Here is a 26,772-nt window from a genome sequence, read left to right on the forward strand (position 1 = left end):
GACAGAGGGGGGCTAGTGGTGGGAGTTGGTGCAGAGGTGGAGGTGCAGTTGGACTCAGTAGGCCTGTTGGTGGAAGCTGCTGCAGAGGTGGAGGTGCAGCTGAGCTCAGGAGGCCTGTTGGTGGAAGCTGCCGCAGAGGTGGAGGTGCAGCTGGGCTCAGGAGGCCTGTTGGTGGAAGCTGCTGCAGAGGTGGAGGTGCAGCTGGGCTCAGGAGGCCTGTTGGTGGAAGCTGCCGCAGAGGTGGATGTGCAGCTGGGCTCAGGAGGCCTGTTGGTGGAAGCTGCCGCAGAGGTGGAGGTGCAGCTGGGCTCAGGAGGCCTGGTAGTGGAAGCTGCCGTAGAGGCGGAGGTGCAGCTTGGCTCTGGAGGCCTGGTAGTGGAAGCTGCCGTAGAGGTGGAGGTGCAGCTTGGCTCAGGAGGCCTGGTAGTGGAAGCTGCCGTAGAGTAAATGCCCAGCTTCAAGCGAATCAAGTCAATCTAATTAGATTAAAAAGGTTAACAAATTAAACAAATATGAAAGCTGTATAAAATGAATGAATGGATAGTATTTTTTTTTTTTTATATAAAATAACATATTGTGCAAATTACACGAATAATGGTATAGATATGAGAACCAATCAGATTCCGCCTAGTGGGCGGAACGAGCTTGTTGATAATGCTGTGTGGTGTCAACTCCCACTGCGCAGCCGCAGCCCGGGTGACGAAGATGGTGCTCATCAAGGAATAGTGAGTCTTATGTGTTTGTAAAAATATATATTTTAGCACGTTTAGCATGATATTTCCAGCTTTCCTTGAGCGTGTTATGGAGGACTAAAGATGTGTGATTTGTTTGCCTTTATTGTTACCGGTATTTTTCTGTCATGCAGCCGGTAAAAAGCCAGCTTTGAGCAGGGTGGATCAGGACGTGGATAACGGGACACACCGGTCTTTTTTAGGCGTTGCTAGTACAAGCTAACGTTAGCTTCGGAGTAGCAGCAGCAGAGGGGATAATTAGCTTCTTAATGCAGACGACTTGCATAAAAAGGCTGCACAGGCTTCGCACAACCACTGTGCATATCCACTTAGTTAACATGACTCTGATGATTGAATATACCTTCAACTTAATTGTGGTTAGTTAGTTCGCAGTGTATTATTTCTTTAAAGTACCGTAATGTTAAGCTGTGGTCTCGTGAGTGACAGATTAAGGTTCCTTCTCTGTCGGATTTACCAGTAATGCTAACTGTCCAAGTTAGCCGTAGCAGCCGGCTAGCTGCTAGCATGACAATTCCAAGAGTTCTTCTGTTAAGCCCTATATCTAACAGTTGAGTTACAGCTCATTGTTGAAGCAGACGTAGCCGAAACGTGAACAAAGAATTCGGGAGGAATAACCATTCAACATGGCTCACAACGTCGTTCCCTTCGAGCTAGCTTTAGGGTTACTTTGCTGTTACTTTGTTGGCGCTAGCATTAGGAGTTAGCCATAGTTAGTGAGCGGCTAATACAACGTTGTAGTGTTTAGTTAACACGATCACCCTCCAGACAGCTGTTCATTAATGTATTTTTCAGTCTGATGGTGGTTTCTAACCACTTTATTGCTAGTAAAGCTAACCTTTACCGAGTGGGCAGCCTATATCCGCTGCATGTAACGGCACTGTACCTGTTGTTTTGAGTGGGCGATACCACAAATTTGGTTTCGATGCTATGAAATCGATACAAAAACTAAGCAAAATGCAGCTAATGTCACTGTCACTTAAGGAGGAGAGACATTTATATCCTCTTCTGAGATCAACTCATTAGTTTTCTGTTTTTTTTTTCACTGTAACTATACAGTAAATCCACATCTATTTACTGTATTTTAACATGTTCCTAGTATTTAAATATAATAAAATATAAAGAGGTAATCACTGCAGACGTTCAAATGCAAATTTTGAAGTATTAAACTAAGTGTTTAGAGTCCCAGGATTGGACTGAATGGCACCTGTTTTTGGTAGTTTTGTAACTGCTTCATTCTATATTAAAATGTATTGAAATCGACTTCTTTTGACGTTATTTCGGCCCTCAACTTTAACCCTTCAATCAAATAATCAACACATAAATCCTTAATGAATAAATCCTCCATGAAAGTGTGTCTTAATTACAGCCCAAAACAATATTAAGAATCACAGTTGTTTCCAATTCCGATATTTCAAAATGACATTTTCATCAATATTTTTTAATAGTTGTCCAATGTTTGACACTTGGATGTTGTCATTATGATGCCATGTCACCCTGCCCCTTTCTTCCGCTTCACTTTAATGGTGGGTGGAGAATAAATAGTTTGAGTGACTCTCTGTTGACATCAGCCATGTACATTTAAATTATTTTAAAACACATTTAACCTTTATATTCTTGTAAAGTTGATGCACATTATTAAAGTATTGCCAGAGCATAAAATGGCTAGTAATTCACAGTTATCTGTGAGTAATTATCCATTTAATTTATTTAACATTAGTGTTTTTGTTTAGGAGATAAATTGATCAACACCTGCATCTATCAGCTGTGCTGATTTAATCCATGAGTTTGTGTTCAGCTGTTTACAGCAGGTTAAATCTTCAGCACACCAAACAGTGTTTTGAGTGAAACTATTAGGGATATAGGGATATTTTCAGTGTGCTGATTATTTTCTTGAGGAATTATTTAGTCTAAAACATTGAAAACACTTTATTTAAAAAAAAAAAAAAGCCAATAGAGCTTCATGTGACAACAAGCACTAGACGATCAGGGAGTAAACTGACAAACTAACTGTTGCAACTCTGCTGGATATAATTTATTTGGGTTTGCCCATGACTGAATAAATGTCTAAAGCCAGCAAGTATGATGAGTCATTAGAGCCTGGATTTGATCCTTTGCTATGTAATAAGATTTCTTAATATTTAATCTTGCAATTATAGCATTAATAAGCAAAGTGATGCTTCTACGCTTGTTCCAACTAATTAAATTCCTCCTTTTTTTCAAACATTAACACTGATCAGACATAATGAACGTGCTTGTGAAAGCTTACGGTTTAAAGCTGCTGTCTGCAACTCTTTTTCAAGCATAATGCCTGGAACTGTCCGGGGATTCTGAAAGTAGTACATAAATACCCCAAAACAAAAAAAAAAAAGAGTTCTCTAGGTCCCCTATATGTCCCGCTAGGTCCCTCCAAAGCCAGCAGGTTTGTTTACAAAATTGCAGACCGGACCGGTAAAAGGTAACCAATCAGGTTACGAGCTGGGCTCTGCTGCCTGTCAATCACCGATTGTGCACGCGCGATACAAGGTAGGCTCGTCCCCACGCTTATTTATCTGGACTATTGAACTTCATTACGGGCTAGTCTACTTACTGTGTCTTCCATGATCGCAAATGACAGGTGAGTTGATGAATGAGGAGTCGTGTACGCGCATCTGGCGTGCACGTAGACGTGCACGAGTTCTCATGTGTTTTGATGGGGCGGGACAGGAAGTTGAATAACTTTTTATTTTTCGGTTAAAAAATAAGCATTTCTTGCATTTTGCGACTACGGAGGTCACCGTTTTCAACTTCAAGCGTTCTGATAGATCATGTAAACTCTTAAAATGCCAAAAATTAGGACTTTACGTATGACAACAACAAATCCTGCAGACTGCAGCTTTAAATCGATTGCAGCAGGTGAAACTGCTGCTGTTGGATTTCACCGTTTACTGCCAGATGTTGATTCAACTTTGGAGATTTTTAGCTTGTTTTGTGTGTTTCAGCAAGAGTTTAAAATATGTGTGTGGTTGTTACTGTTTTCAGGGAACCACCCTGAACTGTAAGATTCCCAGCTTACGCCATAATGCAAGAGATTTGGAGTCACTGTTGTGCAATTCAACTATGTTCATAGTCGAAAGTGCTCTTTATATATAATTTTAAGTAATAGTACATATCCAATAGAATAATCCCTTTCGTCAGTTTTTTGCAAATTACTTTATTGACAACGTGAGAAATTTGTGATAAACATCAGTTCCATTTTTTTCCCAGGAGCTTAAAGTGACCTCACATTTATGCAACAAATAATAAAAACATCTCAACTCAAATGATCACCTCTCTAATGATCACATCTGAGAAGCTGGAACCAGTCAATGATTGGTGTTTTTAGGAGAAAAATAAACTGAACTGTTGATTTAGTCATCAAAATGGTCTATACTACCAATGATGTTTGGTGAAACGTCCCTTTAGAATGGCTGCCTGCTCTCTCTTTCCCAGCATCACAGCACCTGTGCTGCAGGTACACTGAGGGCTCACAGTGGAGTTGCGTAACTGCGGGTTACCTTGACAACAGGACCACTTGAACTGTGACTGGTCATCCTGTGCCAAATCATTCAAACAGTCTGGTCCTTTTTAATCCGGCAAAGCTCTTTCGAGTGCAGAACTGCTCTCTGCTGCGGTTAATACTCGGTGTTAATGAGTGTAATGGCAGTTCGGGTTGATGATTAATGAATAGAAAGAACAGAAAGCTTTATTGTCACTGCACAGAAGTTCAACGACATTAACGCCGACTGCTAAGGATTCAGTCTGTAAGCAGTTGTCACCATAACCTGGTCAACACAGCACAAATTTGCAGGGAATAATCAATAAGTTATTTATTATTAAAGATGAGAATAAGTCACTTCTTGTTGTAACTTCCTTCGGTGGAGGATTGGGTGCATTTGCTCTTTGGATTCTTGTCGATGCAAAACTGTTGCTACCTTTGGGAAACGCTACCATCAATGACTCCTAATGACTGTCACATCAGAATGCTTGAAATCCGTGCATCATGGTGGGTTTGACTGATTGATTTGTCTTTTAATGCTGATTTATACCAATCGGGGAAATGAACAGGTGGGAAGACTTGAACAGGACTGAAACACTCCTGGTGTGACGTTGTCACTGTGTCTGATAAATCCAGGTCAGAGTTTCATGCTGTGGTAGCTTTTGTTCATTTTGTCAGTGCGAATATGTTCATTTTTCTTCTCATTTACAAAGCCAGCTTTGCACTTTAAACCACAGACTCTTTTTCTGTACTTTGTCCAGTCGGGCTGCACTGTTGATGTTGTTGAACGATCGAACCAAAATCCGATTGTCTCTGAAAACCGTACGTGCTCTGTTTGTGCAGCAGAAGTCATGATGTTTCCTTTCCAACCTAATTGTTTCATTCTAAGACGCCTTGGAAAGTGACTCAGAAAGCCACGGCTCATCTGCCATATTTGCCATTCACATGAGATTGGACGGCAGCGTCTTAACATCTCATACAGCTGTAAGAAGTATTGAACAGTCGGTGTCGCACAGAAGCCTGAAAGTCCTCAAACCTGTGAGGGTTTAATCTTATCAGCTTGAGGAAAAACTTGATCTTTCTCTGAACTCGGGGACACGTTCTCCACCTTTTATCACTGTTTGTGAAATGAGAAACACAGAGTCAGGAGTTTTCTCATGTTCTGTCCTTTTACCATAAGAATCTGTGTTGAACACAACATCAGTGGATTGCTAACCAGTTAGAGCTGAGCCTCCATAAAGTTTTCTTTTGTTTAACTGAGAAGTTGTGAAAAGAAACTTCTTATTGAAAAGCACGTTCATATTTAATATATATTTTAAATAAATATATTCATATTTATTTTGTTGCTAATTAATGGCTTAGAAATGTCCAAAAATGTTGGAAATAACTCTTCAAATGAACACTTCTTTATGTCCTTTTAACCTGGCTAACTCTTCAAAGCAAACAAGCATTCTGTTTATGAAACCAAACCTTTTAAGGCATGATTTTAAAGACTCAGACTAATTCATCTTTGGCGTTTTTTACTTTCAGTACCTGCCAAATTATCGGTTAGTCAGTTGTCTGTTGATTTTTGAGTATTAATGGCCACAACCATCGGAAATCATTATACGTTCTGGATGCTGGCTATAAATACCTTGGGCAGTAACTCTCAGGCTGTTTACTCTGCAGATGTTTGAGTCCTTTTCCACCCTGAATTGAGCGTGTCAGACTAGACTGCTCGTTCTCAGCCTATTTCCAGTAGGCCTCCATCAGTCGGTGCATGTTTACATTATGGGTGGAGTTTGAATGTGAAAATCTCAGTTGAGGGGTGTTGTGAACTGAGAGAAGAGGAAGAACAGAAGCCTGAATGGCAGGAAATTCCTTTTACTGCTGTTTGAGCTGCTGATGGGATTTTATTTGTGTAAAAGGTACTTATTGGTCATTTATGGAAGCATATGTTTAAAAGAACAGTTTGTTTTTAAAACCCTAATCCTCATGAAACAGCCTAGCGCAAATGGACATGATTGTCCAGAGGACACTGTTTTCATAGTCGAGGCAGATAATGTGTGGTGTATAGGATAATGTGATATTTTTAGCATTAGCATTTGTTCGCCATTCATAATTGCCGCTCAGCTATAACGTCATGCCAAGTCCAGATCATATTTTTCTGAGTTTGAGTTTTAATATTCACACTGGGAGCCTTTAGTTTTACCCACAAAGATGGCCTGAGTTTGTACAGAAATGTAATGTTTTCCCATCTTTGTGTAGTCCCATCGTGAAGCTCTCAGCGCTCGAGCATTTACTGTAAATTTGAACAATCTATCATTTGTCCATGACCTCAGGATTGTGGAACCAATGCTCAGCCAAAAGGATGTCAAATCCCCATCCCTCTATTTTTGTTACTTTTCTGGGTTCTTGTGTGATTTATAACTTGGTTATTTCTCTCTGTTTCCTGCCCCACCTTGTCCCCGTTTTCCCCCTCAGTCGTGTTGTGTTGCCGGTCTCTGTGGAGGAGGTGAGTAATGCTTCTTCTTCTTTGTCCCATACAAACCCTTTACCTTCAAAGAGTTACTCATAGGTGTACATTACACAAATAGTCAGTTTAAATAACCATAGTTGGTATTTTTCCTGGACACAAAAAGCTCCACTTTTTCCACTCAGGCTTTGGAGTGGAGCTCACACCTAGACAAAATGGCCTTTGTTACATAGCGGTGGCATTACTGTGACAGGCTGGTGGTGTTTGTTGCCTGAAGAAGAACTGAACTAGGGTGTGGACTTACAGCAGTCACAGTTTAGTTAGTTTATTTAGCCTCAAAACTACACCAGCCAGGCTCTGTGATATCCAGCGGCATGACACCTCGTCCCCGTCGATCGTAATGTTTTTCTATAAAATATCAAGCACAGCTGTTGCTTGATTTAGTAGCTTTATGGTAATTATTAATAACATGTTAAACATCACGAATATTCCAGCTTACACTTTTAGATTAGACTTCATTAAGCTCACAAATCCCAATGAATAGTAGCACATATGTGTACATGGAGTTGTCCAGCAGCTGCTTAAAGGATGTCTGAAACTTACAGACATTCACAGACGCTAGACTAAAAGCAGTTAAGCTGCGAAATCCCCACAACTTGAACTGAAAGCCCCCCACATGCATCAGGGACCTGCCTAACGTTTTCCTTTTCCTTGCAGTTAATCTAATGATTTGTCCCTCTTGTGTCTGTTCTCTCTGTTCCCATTCCTCACAGTATCAAGTAGGGCAGCTATACTCTGTGGCTGAGGCCAGCAAGAATGAGACGGGAGGAGGAGAAGGCATCGAGGTGCTGAAAAATGAGCCCTACGAGAAGGAAGGAGAGAAGGGACAGTACACACACAAAATCTACCATCTAAAGAGGCAAGTCTTTGGACTGCGCTTGGATTTTGGAGAAATTTTGAACGTGCAAACCGGTTTTCCAAGAAAAGTTTGACTTGAGCTTTTGCTCACGAGAACAGCTAAATATTGATTGACAGATGGCGTACAGTATATAAGCAAAAGTGTAAGGGGTGGTTTCTATTTATAAATGTGGATGGAGAGACTGTTTACTGCAGAACAGAGTCAACACCTTTGTGTCAGCCATTAGTATCCGTTTCACAAAGGTTCTGCTGGGAAGTAATTATTCTTTGTAGAAAACAACAACAACAACCTCACAAAGCAGACGTTTCTTCCATCGTCACTGTTGTAGTTAATGATTGCACAAGTTGAATTTGGTTCGTCAGACATCTGCAGGGCGTGTGCTACTGTTTTAGATTTCCTCAATTTCTTTTGTTGACTCAGTGTTTGCACGCGAGCACAGCAGCTCAGATCTTCTCTTGTAGAGGGTTTACATGGAGTGTTCGTAGGCAGGGCAGCGTGGGGGGCTGAGGTGTGTGAGCTTCCACCACATCAAGATACAACTTGACTTGTAAATGTGGAAAGAATTCAACAAGAGATCCTCCGAATTGTGCTTTTACAATACTCGGTGTGGTCTGCAAGTTGCTAATCATGAATTACATTATAATACATTATTACATGAATTACATTATAATGTTCATGGGGGGGACACCTTCTACTTTCTGGGGTTGGGTGCAGAAAGCGTGCAGCGACACACGTTCAGTTGCACCGCAGATCATTCACAAAGGATCGAAATATTTCCATAACACCATTATTCCTTATGATCCTCAGACATTTACTGGGAATATTCATGTCTTTTTATTGCCTTGTCTTGTGTTTTCTATGATGAGTTTAAATGAGGTTGGAATGCAGCATCGGCTCCTTTCGCCTTTGGATTTAGCTGCAGACCAAAGGAAAACATAGTGCCATCGCTCGCGTCACAAATGAATGGTTAAACCCAGGAAACATAAAATAACATGATCCTTCAGCAGGATTATCAGACGGTGTGTCTTCATCTGTCTCTCTCTCGCTCTACTTTTGGATTTGTCTCTTTTAAATATTCTTATTTTAAACTCATCGGCCTCCCTCTTTTTTTTTTTCATTACCTTTCGCGCAGCAGGTCAGTCAAACAACTCAGTAATCAGGATGTAAAATGATGTGTTTAGAATCTATTATATTTTATTGTACATTTTGACAGCCAAGGAAACAACCTGATTTAGTCCTTTATCATGTTACAATGAGATTTTGGCATCATGTCCTGCCTCCTTTGCGCCTTGTCTGAGAATTCCCTGTTTTGAGTGTCTATTTCACACATGTGATAACTGCATGAGGAAGGAAGTAAACTACTGAGAAAGTCCGGCCCAAATTCATTGTACACCGTCCAGTATCCCTGTGTAAACGGCTTTAGTTTAAACGAATGGAAAGAGAGCGATTGAGATAAGATAAAGTCCCACCATGCAGCTGTCAAATACATAAAGGAGAGGTTTTTTTCATAGTGACGCTGCTGTGTACTCTTTCTTTTTCTTTTTCAACCTTTGTAAGACCTCCTGAACTGTCCACTAAAGCGCTACAGCACTACACTGATCTGTGGGGGTGGAGTGAGTGCGCCTTAGGATGGAGTTTGGGATCGTGCCAGTTTCTCCATACTCGTGGCCCTGTACGTTGTAATAGTTACCCATCATGTGATGTTACACATCAAGAGAAGGAACGGTTTGAAATGTTAGTTTAAGGCTCTTTCTCCTGAAACTAAAGGCCTGATGTTTCAGCCACATGCAGACAGGAAATGTTTATACTGGTGCAAAGAGGACTGGAGATTTCCCCCATATCGGGGTACTGTTTCCTATTCCTGCTTTGTCCACCCTCTGGTCCTTTGACATTGCAGGAAATGAGAGTAAAATGTTTGTACGGGGGCTTGTTATCCAATGCAACTTCAAGACGACATTTCTGTTGGATCTTTGAGTACACGTCTGCTCTGGATCTGCAAGTTTTAACTCTCTCAAACTTCCCTCTTTGTCTCCACTGCAGTAAAGTCCCGGGTTATGTGAAGATGATTGCGCCCGAGGGAGCCTTAGTTTTTCATGAAAAGGCTTGGAACGCTTACCCGTACTGTCGCACTAGTAAGTTAACCCTAAACGTGTTTGTTTACTGTCTTTACTCATGTCTTTGCGTGGTTTGATTCACATGAAATACACTAGCTGATGGCACGCATGACCTACATGACCTCATGAAAATGATCCGACGTTGATACTAATGGTATTTTTTCTCCTTGTTTCTTTTTCCCTCCGTCTTCTGCAGTTGTGACGGTAAGTTCGAATCTTTTTAAACCTGATCACATAATAAAATCCATCCATTAGATCCTTCAACAGGGGGTCCGTGGAGGTACTGCAGGGGGGTTGCGAAATCTTTGGTTGATTAGACGATTTTTAACATTTAAAAAACATTTTTCAAAGAGTTTTTTTTTTTTTCTCAGAAATTGTGTGCAAACTTGTGCCATCCACAGATGGTTTGAGGAGTCATTGTCCCACATACATGCATGTTTAAAGTTAAAATCTGTGGATTATTTGAATAGCTCAGCGTTGTATGCAAGATGTTTGTTTATAAATGGCAGTGGCACGGCCACCCTGTACCTTGCACATGTTTAAAATAAAAACATGAATAGCTTAGTATTGGATGTACAATAACAGAGTAGCTATATTTATACACGGCACTAGGCCCCGTTAAATATAAAACACAATTGTATGCCATATAAATAGTAGGGGGGTCCCTGCTCCAACTCTCCATCAGTTTGGGTGTCCCTGGCGTTGAAGACCCCTGCATTAGATAGATTTCTCTCGTTCATTTCATCCTTTAGACGTGCAAACTCGGTTGATCTTAAAAAAGGAGGCAGAGTACACCTCGTGTAGAAGGAATGCACGTGATGTAATCAGACATGTGTCTGCACTCGGACTGTTTGACAGCCTCGAACACAAAAAAAAGCATGACGAAATCAGTGAAGAACTGTTGTCCTTTTAAAGTAAAGAGAAAAGAGTCTAATGGATTGCTGTAATTTATAAGGACAGCTGGAATCCTGGCTCAGAAATGGGGATCTGCAGTGATCACTGTGTCCAGTATGGGTGAAACTCATTTTTGTCCAGGATTATCACAAACCGCGATAAGCTATTTAGCATTTATAGATCCTGTAACTGCGCTGTTGTTGCATTTAATAGGAAAAAACCTTAAATAATGAGGGTTGGATATCAGCCAGTGATACAGTTGTGTAGTTCTGATGATGAAATTGATTCAGAAAGTGACTTAACGTCTAAAGTATTTATTGTCATTTTGATGGATGATTCAAATCGCAATCCTTTCTTATTAGAGACCACGATAAAGAGACCAAAAATGTGCCCCGTTAAATGTTTGACCCTGCTTCAGTGGATTTTGTGCTGTTATTTCATCAATCTGTCCACTTTTCAGTACAAATGTTTGAATGAAGTAAAAGATGTTAGCGTGAGCTTGTCCATGTTCTTGTGTGTTGATTGAGATCAGATTAATTTCACTAAAAGGCGTACAACACCAGCCATTCAAGCTTTTATTTGCATTCAGGGTTAGCTTGATGAATTTTTCCAGTGTATTAATGAGGTCCATATCAACATTATGAAACCTGATATCTGGTTAAGTTAAACTGCTTTTAATTAAATCTGATATTCGGTTGTTATTCTCCCGACTCATGACTGGCCGTGGTCGTCGTGTTGAATGGTCTGTCACAAACACAGCTCAGTCATTCCTGCACGCTTTTTCAAGTTAACCTCCATGTTTACGGCGGTGCTGATTGGCAGACCGCACCAGCCCGACACCTAAATGAGACCCCGGGCTGTTTTGTCTTGAAGCCTTCTAACCTTACCTTCACCAGAAAGTTGTGTAAAACTAAAAACACGGGATTACGGCAGCCTAACCTGCCTGAAACGTGAAGCGCTTGTCGGTTCCAGTAGTTTGTTTTTTTTTTTTTTTTTAAATCCTCTTTTTACTTTCTCCATACTGAAGGCGAAAATATGACTCCACCTGGTGATCTATTTAACACTTGGTTAAATAAGAATGGAAGAAAACCCTCGCAAAGGATTAATTACACAGCAAGTTGATCCTTGAGAAATATGCGTCATGTCCCGTCTTGTCGTCTTCATGCCTGCAGACGCTGTTGTGTTGCTGCAACGTAGTTGATAAACTGAGAATGCTGCTTCTTTGCTTCGGACTGTCCCCTCAAACATCCGCTCCAAAACTCTTCAAATATTCATGCCTACATGAACAAAGTTAAATTTACGACAGAAAGTTCCAGTTAAGGGATTTTTACCTTTATCCTTATCATGTTTCAAATGCAGTTTTTCGCTTCAGCTTGTGTCCTGTAGTTATTTCATACAACCGCTTATCGGGGTTAAAAATAGATCCGAGCGGAGTGGTGCAACTCACCTGTGTGGTTTCAGTCTGATTGGTTAATTGGATTTGGCTGTGGGGTTTAAGTACATCTCTCACGACCCTCCACTGTCAGCGAAGGAGTGGTACCTGCTTTACCGGCCTGATAATGCCTGACTTTATAAAATCTGTTGTTCTCCTGCTTTTCAGAACGAGTACATGAAGGACGACTTTATGATAAAGATCGAGACGTGGCACAAACCTGACATGGGAACAGTAGAAAATGTAAGTGAGCTGAAGGCACAAAGTGGGGGTGTGTTGAACTGAATTTGAATCTGATTTGATTTACCCTCGAGGCAGATTTAAATACATCCTACAGGAAACTAAACCATTGTTTGTCCATTGTTACCCTTTGGTGAACTTGTTTTGTTTGTTTCTTTTCTGCCACGAACAGGTCCACGATCTGGACGAGCAGACATGGAGGACCGTGGAGGTGGTGCCCATAGATATTTCAAGCAAAGAAGAAGTGTCCAGTGCGGTGAGTGGGACTCCTCTTCATGACGAAGAGCCTGGAAATCGCTCTTGTGCCTCAGTTGGAAACGGAATCTTTAATGCAAAAAGTCCTAAAAAGTTGGACCATTTAGATTTAGATTTTCATGGTTTGTTTGTTGGTTAAGTGTTGCTGGTTAGTTGGACTGTTTTCATCTTATTTAACGCCCTGAAATAGTTTTGTTAGCCTCATTTTAGCCCGCTGGAGCTTCTGTGTTTCGGTTCCACAAAAGAAATTGATGCTCACTGAGTGTAATGGAGACTTGTGAGCTTCCCAAAGGAAAATATACCTTTAAGGACTTCTACTCTATTTGTATTCACACCTCAGATACTGCAGATAGGAACCCCAAGCATGTATATATGACACTAGAAAGTGTTAGTCTGACCAAGTCAGGACTATTGACTGGAATCATGAGGTCAAAGCCCCCAAACCGGACTAACACCCAAAAAATGTGTCTGGGGGGGGTCAAATCACTCTGTCGTGTTTACATGAGCAGATCAAATGGGCCTAGGTACTCCGAAGTTGCTCCAAAGTTTTTTGCCTCTTTTGAAGTATATTCATACAACCCAATAAAGTTTCTTTAGTCAGAAACTGTGACTGAAAATCAGTCCATTCCACTCATTTAAGGCATTTTTATTATCTTCAGAGAGTTCTCAACTTTATTCTATTATAAAGGATGTTTGGGGCTGTAGCGGTGAAACGGTGCATAATACAGTACATTCTGTAATTTTCATGATTTGTCTACTCGTTTTAATTGAATTAATCGAGGATGGATATTTAGGCTATTGCAATGACCGTATCTGCTAATGTTGTGATGACGTTCGTGAATGAATCGATTCCCCTTTGTCTGTCTGTTGTGTCCGCCCGCTCAGTCCTAAAAGTCCCTGCAACTGTGCAGTAGCCTAGCTCTAACGATGCGCCCTGTCACGTTGCTAAAACCTGCCTAGTGCCTAAAGAGCAGAAGAAGCCTAAATGCTTTTACGAAGGGTTTCCATTCATGAAAGGGATTTTCCTTAGTTAAAACTTGACAGAGACCCTGCATTTACATTCCTGACTGTGAAGAATGAACGAATGTCTCGTTTCTTGGGACGGGGTCCGTCATCCATTACCAATGTCAAGTTCAAGAGAGAGAGGACGGGGGGGGCAGGGGTTGATGGGGTGGGGGTGGTCGATGGGCGGTCGTGGCCACTGTGGGAACTGTGGTGCTTAGTTGGAGTGACAACTGGGATAGCCAACCAAGTGTAGCGAGAAACGGGTAGCTAATCAGACAAGGATATCTACGTGAAAGAGGGGGGGTTTCGAGCTGTCACATACATTTAACCCTTTATGTGCCATAATTATGGAGGACAGCGGTTGTATTGGTCGTGATTACACAGTAGGCAGGGTATCTGCACATTTTTTATCAACAAATTTAATGACTTTTATGACCTTTTTTAAGACCTCTAAGAATAAAAATTAAGACCAATTACCACGGCAAAAATATATATAAAAATGACACTCTAGGCTGTTCAGTTTAACAAAGCACATTGTATTTTAGCAACAGTGCAAACAGTCAGTGCATATTTACAAACATAAAGTGCATGTCAGGCAACTGCCTTCTCAATAATACAACAATACTGCTGTAAATAACATACAAACAGTGTGTAAACAAACTGCTGCCATTTGTCTGAGGCTCTGAGCAAAATAAATTCATAATTTAACCTAATTTTCGAGTTATGTCTACTGTGCCTTTACAAGTAGCAAAACGATTTTACTACCCAAGTTAACTTAAACCAGAACTTTGGACAACTCACGTGAAGCACAGACTATGGACAGTGACTTTGCATTGCATAAACGACACGACAAAATTTAATTTCCTTCGGGATTAATAAAGTATCTCCAATCTAATTAAATTTTTTAAGAAACGAGCACAGACCGCTCATACAGTCAATGGCACGTACCCATAGAAAAAATACACACATCACACACAAATCCTATCGACTGCTAACAACCATGATCAGTAACCCACACAAACCCAGACACATAATGGCTCGGCGAGCAATCGGATAAACCAATGAAGTGAATTAATCCTGTGAAAGAATGAAAACAAGTGAATGAAACCTGCACTCACCCATTATGAAGTTAACTCTGCCAGCCCCATACTCTTGCCCCTGCTCAGCCAACTCCTTGACGTCGGGTATGTTTGGTAACGTTACTGCGGCTAGCATTAGCAACTAGGCTGCTAGGCTTGCTAAATCGGTAATCATTAGGCTACTGAAAAAAGCTAGTCTTTTTAGCTGCGTTATATTATCATCTTTCTTCTAGGCTACAAGTTAACCTTTGTTTACGGCCACTGGCCCTAACCTGACGCGCTAGCTGTCAAATCACCGGAAGTACTGGCGCACACACAAAATCTCGAACGTCAGCAGTCGCCATATTGTGCACAGAGCGATAGAAAATCGTCTCTCCAGACATATCTTTCGTTCATTCCGCCCAGATGAAATTTAATGCCACTCTTCGAAAATCGGCGAAATTTAAGACATTTTAAGACCTTAAACACATTTTTTATTTAAGACTTTTTAATACTTTTTAAGGATCCGCTGAGACCCTGAGTAGGGGACTGAATATTGGTAGGGACGTGACCCTAGCGTCCCTACCCAAAATTACACCCTTGGTGCAGTGAATTCAGCAGACCACACCAGCCCGACACCTAAATGAGACCCCGGGCTGTTTTGTCTCAAAGCCTCCATGCTACATGTACTTACATGTACCATGATCTCCCACAGAGGAAGTTAGAAGCTGCTGAATGTCTGAAAGGTTTTCTTACACGGTCCACAGCGTTGTAGTAACTCGATTTTCCTCCTTTGCTTACATACAGTTATAAGGAGTGATGGTCCAGTTAAATGCCCAAGTTTAGCTGTAGTTGGGGCTAGCTGGTATACCAAATATTTATTTATACCAGTAAATAACTCAAAGGAGTTATGACACGATATGTCCTCTGTAAGGCGGCCACTGTATATTTCTCCTGGCGTCGCAGCCTTGCCCCCGCCTCTCCCCCGCCTTGCCCCCACCTTCCCCTGATTTGTCAGCAACAAGCTGAGCTGCACTTACTTACAACTTATCCTCATTGTTGCCAGTGTAATGGCTCCCTCCCACCCAAAAAACTATCCCTCCATTTAGACAAACTTTTACTCTGTGTAAGACGTCGCCTGCAGCACCGCAGCACGGCCTTCTGTTGCTTGTGCAGTGTAAAAATGATAAGTGAGAATCTCAGTACAGATAAAAAGTTCACGGCAAAGAATAGTTGAACAGGTAGAAGAGTTTTGGTTTGATTCCAGTCTTTGAATAAGTTAATAACACGATTAAAGTGCCTGTGACATCATACGTGTGGCATTAAGTTGAAGCAGAACGCGTCATCTGAAATATTAGCCTAGAAGAAGCACGATATGAGTTTGAATCTAAACCAGGGCTTCCTTGGCTTCCCTTTCAGTGTCTGTGTGTGTTAGAGGTCCTGTTGCTCATATGGACCAGTTTTTACGAGTTGTTTCAGCAGTGGCAGGTGCCGGTGCTGCGCTGGTGTTAATCGGTCACCATACGGTTACAGCGTTTTGACCAGTCGCTGTACAGTTATATCGCAGATTGTTCCCGTCTTGGTGGGAGGCTCCAAAGTTTACATGACAAGATTTTCAATGCTGTCATTACATGTTTCTCCTGTGATGGAGACTTTTGAAGGCCCTGTGGGCTTTTCACCAGGCTGAACCCCTGACTCATCTGACTGATTTTTATCAGGCAGTTCCAGCTTTTTGCAGACAAGTCTCTCTCATCTTTACACAAGTTCCTCCTGGTGAATTAGTCCGTTTTGATGTAGAGAAATGACAGTTTCTGTCCACGATCTTGGCTGGAAATGTGCTTCTGCTCAGTTTTCGGAGTAGAGAATTTTCTTCACCACGCTCTCTGTCAGGTTTGATATGGTCATTTTCCTTTGTTGCTTCTCCCCTTTCCTGTCCCCTGACGCCGTCTCTTGCACTCTCTCTGGCTTTAGCTTCTCACTCATCAACTCCTTCCTGACAGACTGCTCTGTGGGTGTGAACTGAAGGACTCCACAGATGGTGGTGATCATCTGTTGTGCCAACAGAAAAAAGAAGGGCTTCTTCTTTTAACAGTTATGAGAACAATTAAGTGGTTCTTGCGGTCAGAAAGTGACGAACAACTTCCTGAGGTCATTACTACATAAACCAGAGATACTCGTTGCGCGGCTCGCGAGCCACATGCAGCTCCCCAAGCTTTAATTGGCGGCTCACACTCGCATAGTAGCGTATAACAATATGGTAACAATAACAATACATTTTTTCAAAAAACATACAGCAAATACTGTACAGTATTAAGTATTTTTATTAAGTTTGTGTTTCTGTAGTATTAATTATTTTTATTAAGTATTAATTAAGGCTGCAGCCCGCTTAAACCACCGTCACACTTGACCGCAGAGCACGCTAGCTCCTTTAGCCAGCGTGAGATGCAGGCACAATGGATCGTTTTTTAAATTAAAAAAGGGCAAAAACCAGCACAAAAACCAAACGAAAATCAGCATAAAGACGCCAGAGAGGGGACGAGCAAACAAACGTCGGGTGTACCGCGAGATGGAGGCACAATGGATCGGTTTTTAATTAAAAAGGGCAAAAACCAGCACAAAAACCATGCTCATCTTGAATGTCTCACTGTGATTACAACAAAAAACTACAAATACAACATGAAGAAATGGTCTTAATTGAAAATGTATTGGCTGTGTTGTTTCTTTTTTTTGTGGGATGTTTTATATGTAGAAATGCATATTTGCAAAAGGGGACATTAGTATGTTGTCGTAAAAGTGGCTCTTCCCTTGATTTTGCTCGGCCAATGTGGCTCCTGTGAAAAAAATATTGAGTATCACTGACATAAATGAACAATAGAGAAAATGTAAGGAAATGTAAATGATTACAGATGAGCTGACAGGAGGCATTACAAGACAGGCGTGGCTTCATACATATTCCTTTATTTCCTGGTTAACCTGTACTGAAAGAAAAGACTCCAGTGATGAGAAGTCTCTAATTCTTCCTGAGTTAATGGTGTGTAAAAATAAATAAATTAAAAAAAGCTAAACTGGCAGACTTTGTGCAAGGAAGTGGTCTTCTTGTAATGATGGTTCTCCAGCATTTGGACATATATACAGTATTAAGTGAGTGGATCAGTTGTAATAAGAGAGATGATGTGACCAGAACATTCAGCATGATGAGCAGGTGATTTCTGATGGGAGTGATTCAAAGCTAGATGTCTCCACCCTGAGGAAGACCGTGGTCAAACAGGACACTTTGTTCACTGATTTGTCTCCCCAGAAGTATAAAACATCAGCTGATATGAAATGATGTGAGAAGATGATGGTTTGTTGTTTGTTTAATCTCTTCATCTGGATTTGAGTGGTCAGTGGTTATTCTCAATGAACCTGTAGTTCACTCACACATCCAAGCAATACCATCAACACCAATGTTTAAAAGTGGTAAAAGTAACCTTATGTTGGGAAAGAATCCAGAAAAAACTATTCATGCGTTGCTGATTAGTTTTGTTTACGGTACAAAAGCCATTTGAACTCAGCTTAGCAGCCTGAAATATACAACATGTCTTTATCCTCCTATAATTTCTCAAAGTGAATTATTTGACTAGATTAGAGCAATGAAGGGGTCTACCTTTGGTTATAGCACACTGTTTCTTGGGCAGTACCATTCTAGTTTTCTGACATTGGAGCTTTAACCTTAGCAACAAGATAAAGAGCTTCTTTTTTTTACTGTGAGTTCTGCTTCCTTTGATGCTCGGTGGAAAAAGAGTAAGATCAGTGTTGGGTTACACAATGGGGGTATTTGTTTCACCAAAGCTGTTTCAGTAGATTAAAAAGTAGATTAAAGAAAAAGTAAAAGATTATCAGTGCCTTTCCTCCGTTTAATTTACAAATGAACGGAAGATCACATAAATAAAACCCACAGGCGGTTTTAAAGACCGTTGTAGCCCTCTGTGGTCGGTCAGTAATGCCTAAACCATCATGCTGGAGATGGTTTAAAATCTAACAGGATTTATTAAGACATTTCCTTCCAGGTGGGTCACACTCCTCCCTTCCATTCTTACTCTAGCTCCTGTACAATAATGACTTAAGTGGATCAGTGCCGAGGCCAAGGCTAAATCTGAATGTCCATCTGCTCCAGGTATTCGCCTCCCTTTCACAGCAGAGCTGATGGATTAAAACAGCACAGCAAACTGTGTTGGGATTTTGGGGGGGGGGGGCAGTAAAAATCCAATCCAATAAGTGTCCAATAGAATCCAATAAGTCAAAACTCAGCCATGTTTTCAGAAGGCTACCCAGTGACATTTATTTGCAGGCATTTCCGTACTGAATGGGAACTGTTCAGGTTAGCTAAAGGCTCAGGTCAGGTCTATGTTTTGCAGCATTTGACTGTTGTGTTGCCTTTTGTCCTCTTTCAGGATTACAAGCAAGAAGAAGATCCTTCTCTTTTCCACTCTGCCAAGACGGGCAGAGGACCACTGGGTCCTGAATGGAAGGTACCCAAGTTGAACACACAACTTGATTAGTGGTCATCCTTTCCCTTTTTACACCTGTGGTACTGATCTGTGTTGCCCCGACTCTTCTTTGCAGAACGAGCTGAAGACAGATTGTCCTTACATGTGTGCGTACAAGCTGGTCACCGTCAAGTTCAGATGGTGGGGTCTGCAGACCAAAGTGGAGAATTTCATCCACAGAGTAATACTGTCCTCTCAACATATTCTGTTATGGGTGCTGCTTTTATTCTGAACAGCAGAGGGAGACATGGCTCTGATCCTTAATGCTGATGTTCTAAATGAACTTCTGTCCTCCTTTCTACAGCAAGAAAAACGTATTTTCACCAACTTCCACCGCCAGCTCTTCTGCTGGATTGACAAATGGGTGGGTTTGACCATGGAGGACATCAGGCGGATGGAAGAGGAGACCCAGAAAGAGCTTGAGGAGGTAATGAACTCATCAATTTTACAACTTCATAACGAACTGGAACATGTTATCTTCCTCTTGGGATTTATTGAAATTCGACCTAATGATCCAGTTGCTTTTATCTTTTGCAAGTTTACAGATCTCTGATTATTTGTAATGGTTTGACCAGACTGATGACCTCACACTTAACAAAGATGATTTAACCCTGTTTACTGCTGAATTTCACATTAGATGCGTCAGAAAGGTGATGTGCGAGGCACCTCTGCAACAGACGAGTAGAGGCCCACCGCTGTAGGTCAGACACTAGAGGCAGGCTGAGTAAGTCTCTGCACAGGAGAGGTGGTGCTGCTGCATGGATCCTTCTCCACCTTTTTCTTCAGACTGGTGTCCAACATGTCCGCTTTTTTTTTTCTTTTTCCATAACAATCTCCTTTGTTTTCACATCTTTTTGTTCCTGCTTTTTCATTTCATTTCATCTCACAGACCATGTTCTTCAACCGTGGATCAACTAATGTCATACAACAAAAACATGATCGGGTTATTGTTTTGCAGCTATCTGCTTCTAATTTGGTCATATTTTGGTTTCTTAGATTTAGATTGGGATGAATTTTCTGATTTTGAAAATTCATCTTGAAAATTGGTGGGTTACATGATTTCAACTCAGTTCATCTTAGAGCGCATTCCCAATCCCATTAAATCAAATTATTTAAAATATAAATTGGTCCAATTCACATAATGGCAATTGAATTAGAAAAAGTAAGGAATCCAACAGAAACTTCTCTTCTATGCAATCCCCCGTGCTGACTGTGGAGGGGAAAAAACTCCCTTTTAACAGAAAGAAACCCCCATCAGAACCAGGAAGGGCAGCCATCTGCCTCGACCAGCTTAGGGTTGAGGACAGGAAAGAGGGGACAACAAGCACCATAACACCAGGCCAGGGATACCTGCTGAGAGAGTGGGAAACACAAGACCATAACAATGTCATATGTACATAATATCATTTGAGAAATTAAACGGGGGGGAAAGTGAGCAAAGTGAGGAAAGGTGTGACAGATGAGGCCCCCCAGCAGTCTAGGCCTACAGCAGCTTAACTATGGGATGTTAACCTAGCCTAACTATAAGCTTTATCAAAAAGGTAAACAGGAAGGTTTTAAGCCTAATCTGAAAGGTAGAGGGGGTGTCTGCTTCCTGAAGCCAAACTGGCAGCTGGTTCCACAGAGAGGGGCCTGATAACTGAAGGCTCTGCCTCCCAAACTGGCAGCTGGTTCCACAGAGAGGGGCCTGATAACTGAAGGCGCTGCCTCCCAAACTGGCAGCTGGTTCCACAGAGAGGGGCCTGATAACTGAAGGCTCTGCCTCCCAAACTGGCAGCTGGTTCCACAGAGAGGGGCCTGATAACTGAAGGCTCTGCCTCCCATTCTACTTTTAGAAATCTGGGAACCTCAAGTAAACCTGCAGTTTGGGAACGAAGTGCTCTGTTAGGAAAATATCTTATAATGACATCTTTAAGATATGATGGAGCTCGGTCATTAAGAGCTTTATATGTGACGAGAAGAATCTTAAATTCTGTTCTGAATTTAACAGGGAGCCAATGAAGAGAAGCTAAAACTGGAATCTTCAGAACTCTGGCTGCAGCATTTTGGATCAGCTGGAGGCTTTTCAGAGAATATGTGGCACAGCCCAATAATAAAGAATTACAGTAGTCCAATCTTGAAGTAACAAATGCATGGAGCAGTTTTTCTGCATCACTCTGAGACGAGATGTTCCTGATTTTAACAATATTACGAAGATGAAAGAAGGAAGTCCTAGAAACCTGTTTTATATGTGTGTCAAATGATCAATTGTGGTCAAAAATAACTCCAAGGTTCCTCACTGTAGTACGAGAAGCCAAGGAAATACCATCTGGAGTAACTATATAGCTAGACAATTTCTCCCTAGAGCGCCCAGGTCCAAAGATAACGACTTCAGTTTTGTCTGAATTTAGAAGCAGACAGTTCTGAGTCATCCAGGTCTTTATGTCTTTAAGACATGCTTGTAATCTGACCAACCTATTGGGTTCATCTGGTTTTATAGATAAGTACAGCTGAGTATCATCAGCATAGCAATGGAAATTTATGCCATGCTGTCTAATAATGTTACCTAATGGAAGCATGTATAAAGTGAAAAGAATTGGTCCAAGCACAGAACCCTGAGGAACTACATGCCTTACTCTGGTGTGTGAGGAAGATTCCTTTTTAACCAAATCCTGGCGGAAACCCTTCAGATTATTTCTGTGCAAATGGCGACAAAATTGAGATGTAACATTTTTCTTAAGATAAGACCTTAATTGTTCATGAATATTGATTTAATTGGTTGTGGTAACAGATTGCAAAAGACACATAAAGCTGAAGATCATTTACAAATTAGCCTCCATCAAAATGTCCCACGACTGACTGCTTCCTGTGTGGTTTTTGTCTGACACAAATGGCTCTCAGGAAACATATCTGTTTATGATCATTCAGATTTATTAGTTCCTCAGCTGCTGAATTCAGGCTTCAGGCACAGATCCACCAAACATGGAAGTCATTCATCCAGGCTGTTGCAGCCCATCTGGAAGCAGTTTGGTCAACACTTTTTTCTGTTCAGTTTGGACGCTCCATTAGTGATCCATATCTGAAGAACAGAATCGGGTTCTGTCATTGTCTTCCTTCCTGCTGTTCATCAACTCGTGTTTGTCATCTTTACTCACATTTTAACATTTTCTTCCAGCATCTGCAGCTCTGTCTCAAACGCTCTGCTCTCGCTTTGTTTTCCTCCCGACGTTTTGTGTTGGTTGTGTTGAAGTTAACCTGAAATCTTTACCGGTATCGTTCTGCATGTGCACGACTGGTAGTTAGAATATTTAACAGGTGTTCTGCAGATCTTGAAAAGTCAGAAAGCTTTGAATTTAGATTTCTCAATAATGATGAATAACAGACAACTTAGCAAATAATCCATTTTTAAATTGGATCTTTAGGCACTTTGTTACTAGCAGCCTGTCACAAAGACACATCATTTGTTCCCATTTCTTTAGCTGCATCTATGAAAAACAGCAAAGATAACACAGTCTGACAGACAGAAAACAGGATCTCTGCAGCAACAAGGTGATTCCCAAAGAGCTGTTAGCTGAAAACTTGGCATATCTCAGCATGGTGTGCAGTGTGTCCTTAAAACATTTGAGGAAACTGGACAAGTGGAGGACAAAAGAAGAAGTGTCAGGCCTAAAGAACTATCTACAGCAGATGAACAGGATCTGAAAGTGATGTCCTTAAGAAAGAGGAAAAAACCCAGCAAAGCCCTGACACAGGAGCTGAGAGATGCATCTGGACCTTCAGCTGATCCATCTGCTGTTGGCCCAAGCCTCATCAGAAATGGGCTCCATGGAAGGGTGGCTGTCAAGAAGCTGTTCTTAAGGAAGGGAAACAGGGAGAAAAGGCTGAGCTGTGCCAAAGGACACAAGAAGTGGGCTGAAAATCAGTGGCAACAGGTCTGCAGTGTGGGATCATGTTGGCAGAGAACGGAACAAAAGGCAGCCCACATCCAAAGAAGAGCTTTGGGATGTCCTTCAAGAAGCCTGGAGAACTATTCCTGAAGACTCCTTAAAGAAAGGACAGAAAGCTGTCTGAGAGGGTTCAGGCTGTGTTGGAGAATAAAGGAGCTCAGACCAAATATTCACTTTAAAGCTCTGAACAAACGCTGTTCATATTTCAGTTTGATAAATTGCTGCACGTATTTCCTGTTTTTCCAGCTAATATATAAAGAAATGAGGTGGCTTTAGACTTCTGTACAGTACAAAGAAAGACTTTTACCCTCCGAACAAATCAACCTTTGTTCAGGTTACTAACTTCACTGTAAATTATTTAAATATTAGTATATCAGTAAAGGATTTCAACCTGCAGAAAGCCTGTTTAAACATATCTCTGCTCTTTATTCCCAAACTAAACACCTGCCTCTCCTCTGCCCTCCAGCTGCGTAAAACAGGTCCGATTCGAGGCACCAGTGCTGCTCATGAGCAATGAGGCAAATCAACCAAACCCTGTCATGATGATGTCATCAGAGACACGTCCACCACGCTGAGGAAGTGGCCCTGACGTCGCCTCTTCTCTTCCTGTCTCACATGATTCATTGGGGGGTTTGATAAGATTGGTAAACAGTACTGTACAGATTCTACCCCAATCACAAGCCTCCTGTTCACTCAGAAAAAAGGAAAAACAACAACAAAAAAATAAAAACGTGGTTTTGCATACTTATAAAAAAAGAAGAAAAAAAACTCTTTGCACAGAAAGTAAATTGCCTGATATGTAATTGTTAGTTGATCATTACAATGGGCTTTGTTTTTATTCAGGTGTGTAAACCGTGACTCAGAAAGTCATGCCTTTTAAATTAGAATGTTGTCTTTTAGCTACACAAGTTCCCACAAAAATTGGTATGAGATGATGTAAGCAGGTATTGGACCATTTATCTCCCTGCCCTCCCTTGTATTATGACTGTCTGTCTCTACTTTATTCTCGTTTCTCCCCTTGACATCGTCCATATTCTTGTCTAGACCCCTCCATGTTGTCGCGCTGCACCCTCTGTCTGGCACTTAGTTGGGAATACTTTCTTTCAAAGTTTTCATTTTCAGGCGGTTCTGTGGTTCGAAGCAAATCCTCATGCATGATAATTCTTTGCTGTTGATTTCCCCCACATATGCCCATAGTTCAACATGCCCTCCATCCCAGAGCGCATGTGAACAGCAGCAGCAGCAGCAGCTCCTCACTTTCTTGTTCACTGCATGTGTACAGTCGCTGCAATGCAGCTTGGCTCAGATGGACTGTGTGTGTTGATCAGAGAGGCGGTGAGCGCCCTCTAGGAGAGTCTGTACAGTACACCTCTGTGTTAGTGTGAGCGTTTGTGTGCTTGTTTGTGTTTTCAGCTGCCTTCACTCTTTCAGGACTGTCACTCTTAGGACTGGGATTGGAAAGCTTAAAATCCAGCCTCATGAACTTTGCCTCATGCTGTCGCTGCATGGCCTTTCTCCTTGGCTAGGGCTTTAACTGGAGGACTTCCAAGGCCTCCAAAAACAAACAAAAAAAAAAAAGATCAGGATGAGAGTCGGTGCATTGCTGCGTGCATGAATCAAGGAGTCAAAATTTTTTTTTTTTTTTTTTTTTATCTTAAACTACATTTTCTCAACTGACAGAAATGGGTCCAGGCAGATTTGTCGTGGTTAGCAGGCGTTCTTGGTCTCCAGTTTATCTTTTCTTTTTCCTTGTATAGTGACTTATTTTGAAAGCTTTTCATCCTCTTTCACTCCACCAAGAAACTATGAAATCAGTCTGAGCTTTTCTGGACTGTTTCTGGTGATGGCTGAAATGGCTTTGGTTGAATACATTTGACTCTTAGAGTTTAGGTTGGAGTTTGTTGATGTGTGCAAAGAGGCGTCTTTAATCGGCTCATTTTTCTGACCGCTTTGACTTGAGGTTCCCTCATCGACAGCTCGGTTTAGCTGTGTTTATTGTGAGCTTGGTGCAGATGCTGCGGGTAAAATATTGTAACTCGGTTAAGACTTTCGATCAGGTATGAGTGTTTACAAAATTCTTAGGTGTTATGTTTTATGGTGAACAGCTAAAGGAGAGCTATACTGTAAGCGTACTTTATAATAGACCCGTTATAGAAGTGGACAAACTGTACATACAAACTCGAACGGGATATTCACAGCTACTAGCATCATCAGGTTTATCATTTAATACTGTACTGTTCTAACTGTCAGAAGCTGTCGAGTCGGGGCAGCTCTGTGGGCGGCGTGCTGTGTGTGACGTGGAACTAAGTGTACCTCCCCATGCTTCTGAATGTGCAGCCACACAGATGAGCGGACAGATGTGGCAGGGCGTCCCTAAATGCAGGAAAGCCTGCATGTTCCACACCTGTGCGAGCATGACGTGGACCCTTTATAAATTACCAGTTAATGGGGACAGATGGATTTACTAAAACAACTAGATTTGCATGCTCACTTTTGAAAAACGCGTTTTTTTTTCTTCCTCTCCGCTCGATTAAACCTCTGTTTGAGCTGCGCTTTTGAGAAGCTCTCAGACTTCGTCAGACAAGAAGGGAAATCAAAGCGGGGGGCTCCTCTGTCGTTCAGACTCGCCTCGGCTCGACCTCAGATTACCAGACGAGGAGTGAAAAGCCTGAGCGAGTCTGATGACGGCGCGGCCCCACGCAGTAGATCAGGCTGTGTGGTGTACAGTTTTTTAGCGTTACCGGTGATCCCAGCCAGCGTATGACTGTGAGGGGAGGGCTTGAAGCTTAGGGAACAGATGGAGTCCACAATACTGTTTTCTTATTGTAATCATGAATAAGCACTTGCAAAATCTACTGTTTTTCTTTTATGTTTTCATTTTTTTGTTTTGTTTTTGACAAACAAAGATTCACAATGTATTCAATTTCTCTTTCTGATAAGGCAAAAAAATTCAGGGGAATTAGTAGTGAATGTATTAAAAATTAGTTGGTTTTTTTTCTTTTTCTTTTTTTTTCCCATGGCTTTCAGGCTGTGACAGAAGGTCTAGACAATGGAACATAACAGAATATCTAATAAATTTGAACAAATAAGAGAATTGGTGTTTGATTCAGTTGTCTGCTCGGTTTGAGTGTTGAGCCTTTATCTCTTCACACTGAACATTTCCTGGATGCAGTACTGAGTCAGTTCAGTTTATAAGTCATGACTCATCTCAAGTGTAAAACAGATGATCACAGTTTGGAGCAAAGAACCTGAATACTTGCATTAATAAAAAAATACTTTTTACTCATTTAGTTTTTTCCCCATTTGCAGAAATACACAAGAAAGCTCTTCTGCCAGCTCAGGAATTTGGTCATTTCCTCCCTCTAATATAAGAGTTACGATTAGCTCATTGGACAAAATAAATCATTTAACTGTTATTATTGCATTTAAATAAGAATAATGTGGATCATTTTCAGATATTACAGCAACAGTATTTGAAAAGGTTCCCTAAGATTTATTTACAGAATGTCTTTTTTTTTCTCCCTAAGATATCGGGTAACATGTTTTTTTTTTCAAATTATTTTTCTAATCTTATGCCATATACCCACAAAATAACAATGAATTGAATTGTTCCAACAGTAGAAATGTTAAGTTTCTAAGAAAGGTGTTGGCCTACATCAGTACAGAAACATCAGGTGCT

General features: G+C 41.3%; 1 protein-coding gene across 1 annotated transcript; it reads left to right on the forward strand.

The window, feature by feature from the left end:
* Positions 1-681: 681 nt before the first annotated feature.
* pitpnb (phosphatidylinositol transfer protein, beta) lies at positions 682-26,187 on the forward strand. Its single transcript, XM_075455147.1, has 12 exons — positions 682-725; positions 6,730-6,760; positions 7,495-7,640; positions 9,681-9,772; positions 9,951-9,958; positions 12,249-12,323; positions 12,493-12,576; positions 19,072-19,149; positions 19,244-19,348; positions 19,472-19,594; positions 19,805-19,891; positions 23,560-26,187. Exons 1-11 carry the CDS (start codon positions 706-708, stop codon positions 19,850-19,852), a joined length of 810 nt encoding a protein of 269 aa, XP_075311262.1. The 5' UTR covers positions 682-705; the 3' UTR covers positions 19,853-19,891; positions 23,560-26,187.
* The last annotated feature ends 585 nt before the right edge of the window (positions 26,188-26,772 follow it).

This window comes from Odontesthes bonariensis, chromosome 22 (genome assembly GCF_027942865.1).
Source record: "Odontesthes bonariensis isolate fOdoBon6 chromosome 22, fOdoBon6.hap1, whole genome shotgun sequence".
Taxonomy (NCBI): Eukaryota; Metazoa; Chordata; class Actinopteri; order Atheriniformes; family Atherinopsidae; genus Odontesthes; species Odontesthes bonariensis.

Bases quoted from the DNA above. Each gene is read 5' to 3' on its own strand.
- pitpnb (XM_075455147.1), top strand. From the start codon at position 706: ATGGTGCTCATCAAGGAATA. The intron at 12,324-12,492 runs GTAAGTGAGCTG...TGCCACGAACAG, and splicing joins ACATGGGAACAGTAGAAAAT to GTCCACGATCTGGACGAGCA. The intron at 12,577-19,071 runs GTGAGTGGGACT...GTCCTCTTTCAG, and splicing joins AAGAAGAAGTGTCCAGTGCG to GATTACAAGCAAGAAGAAGA.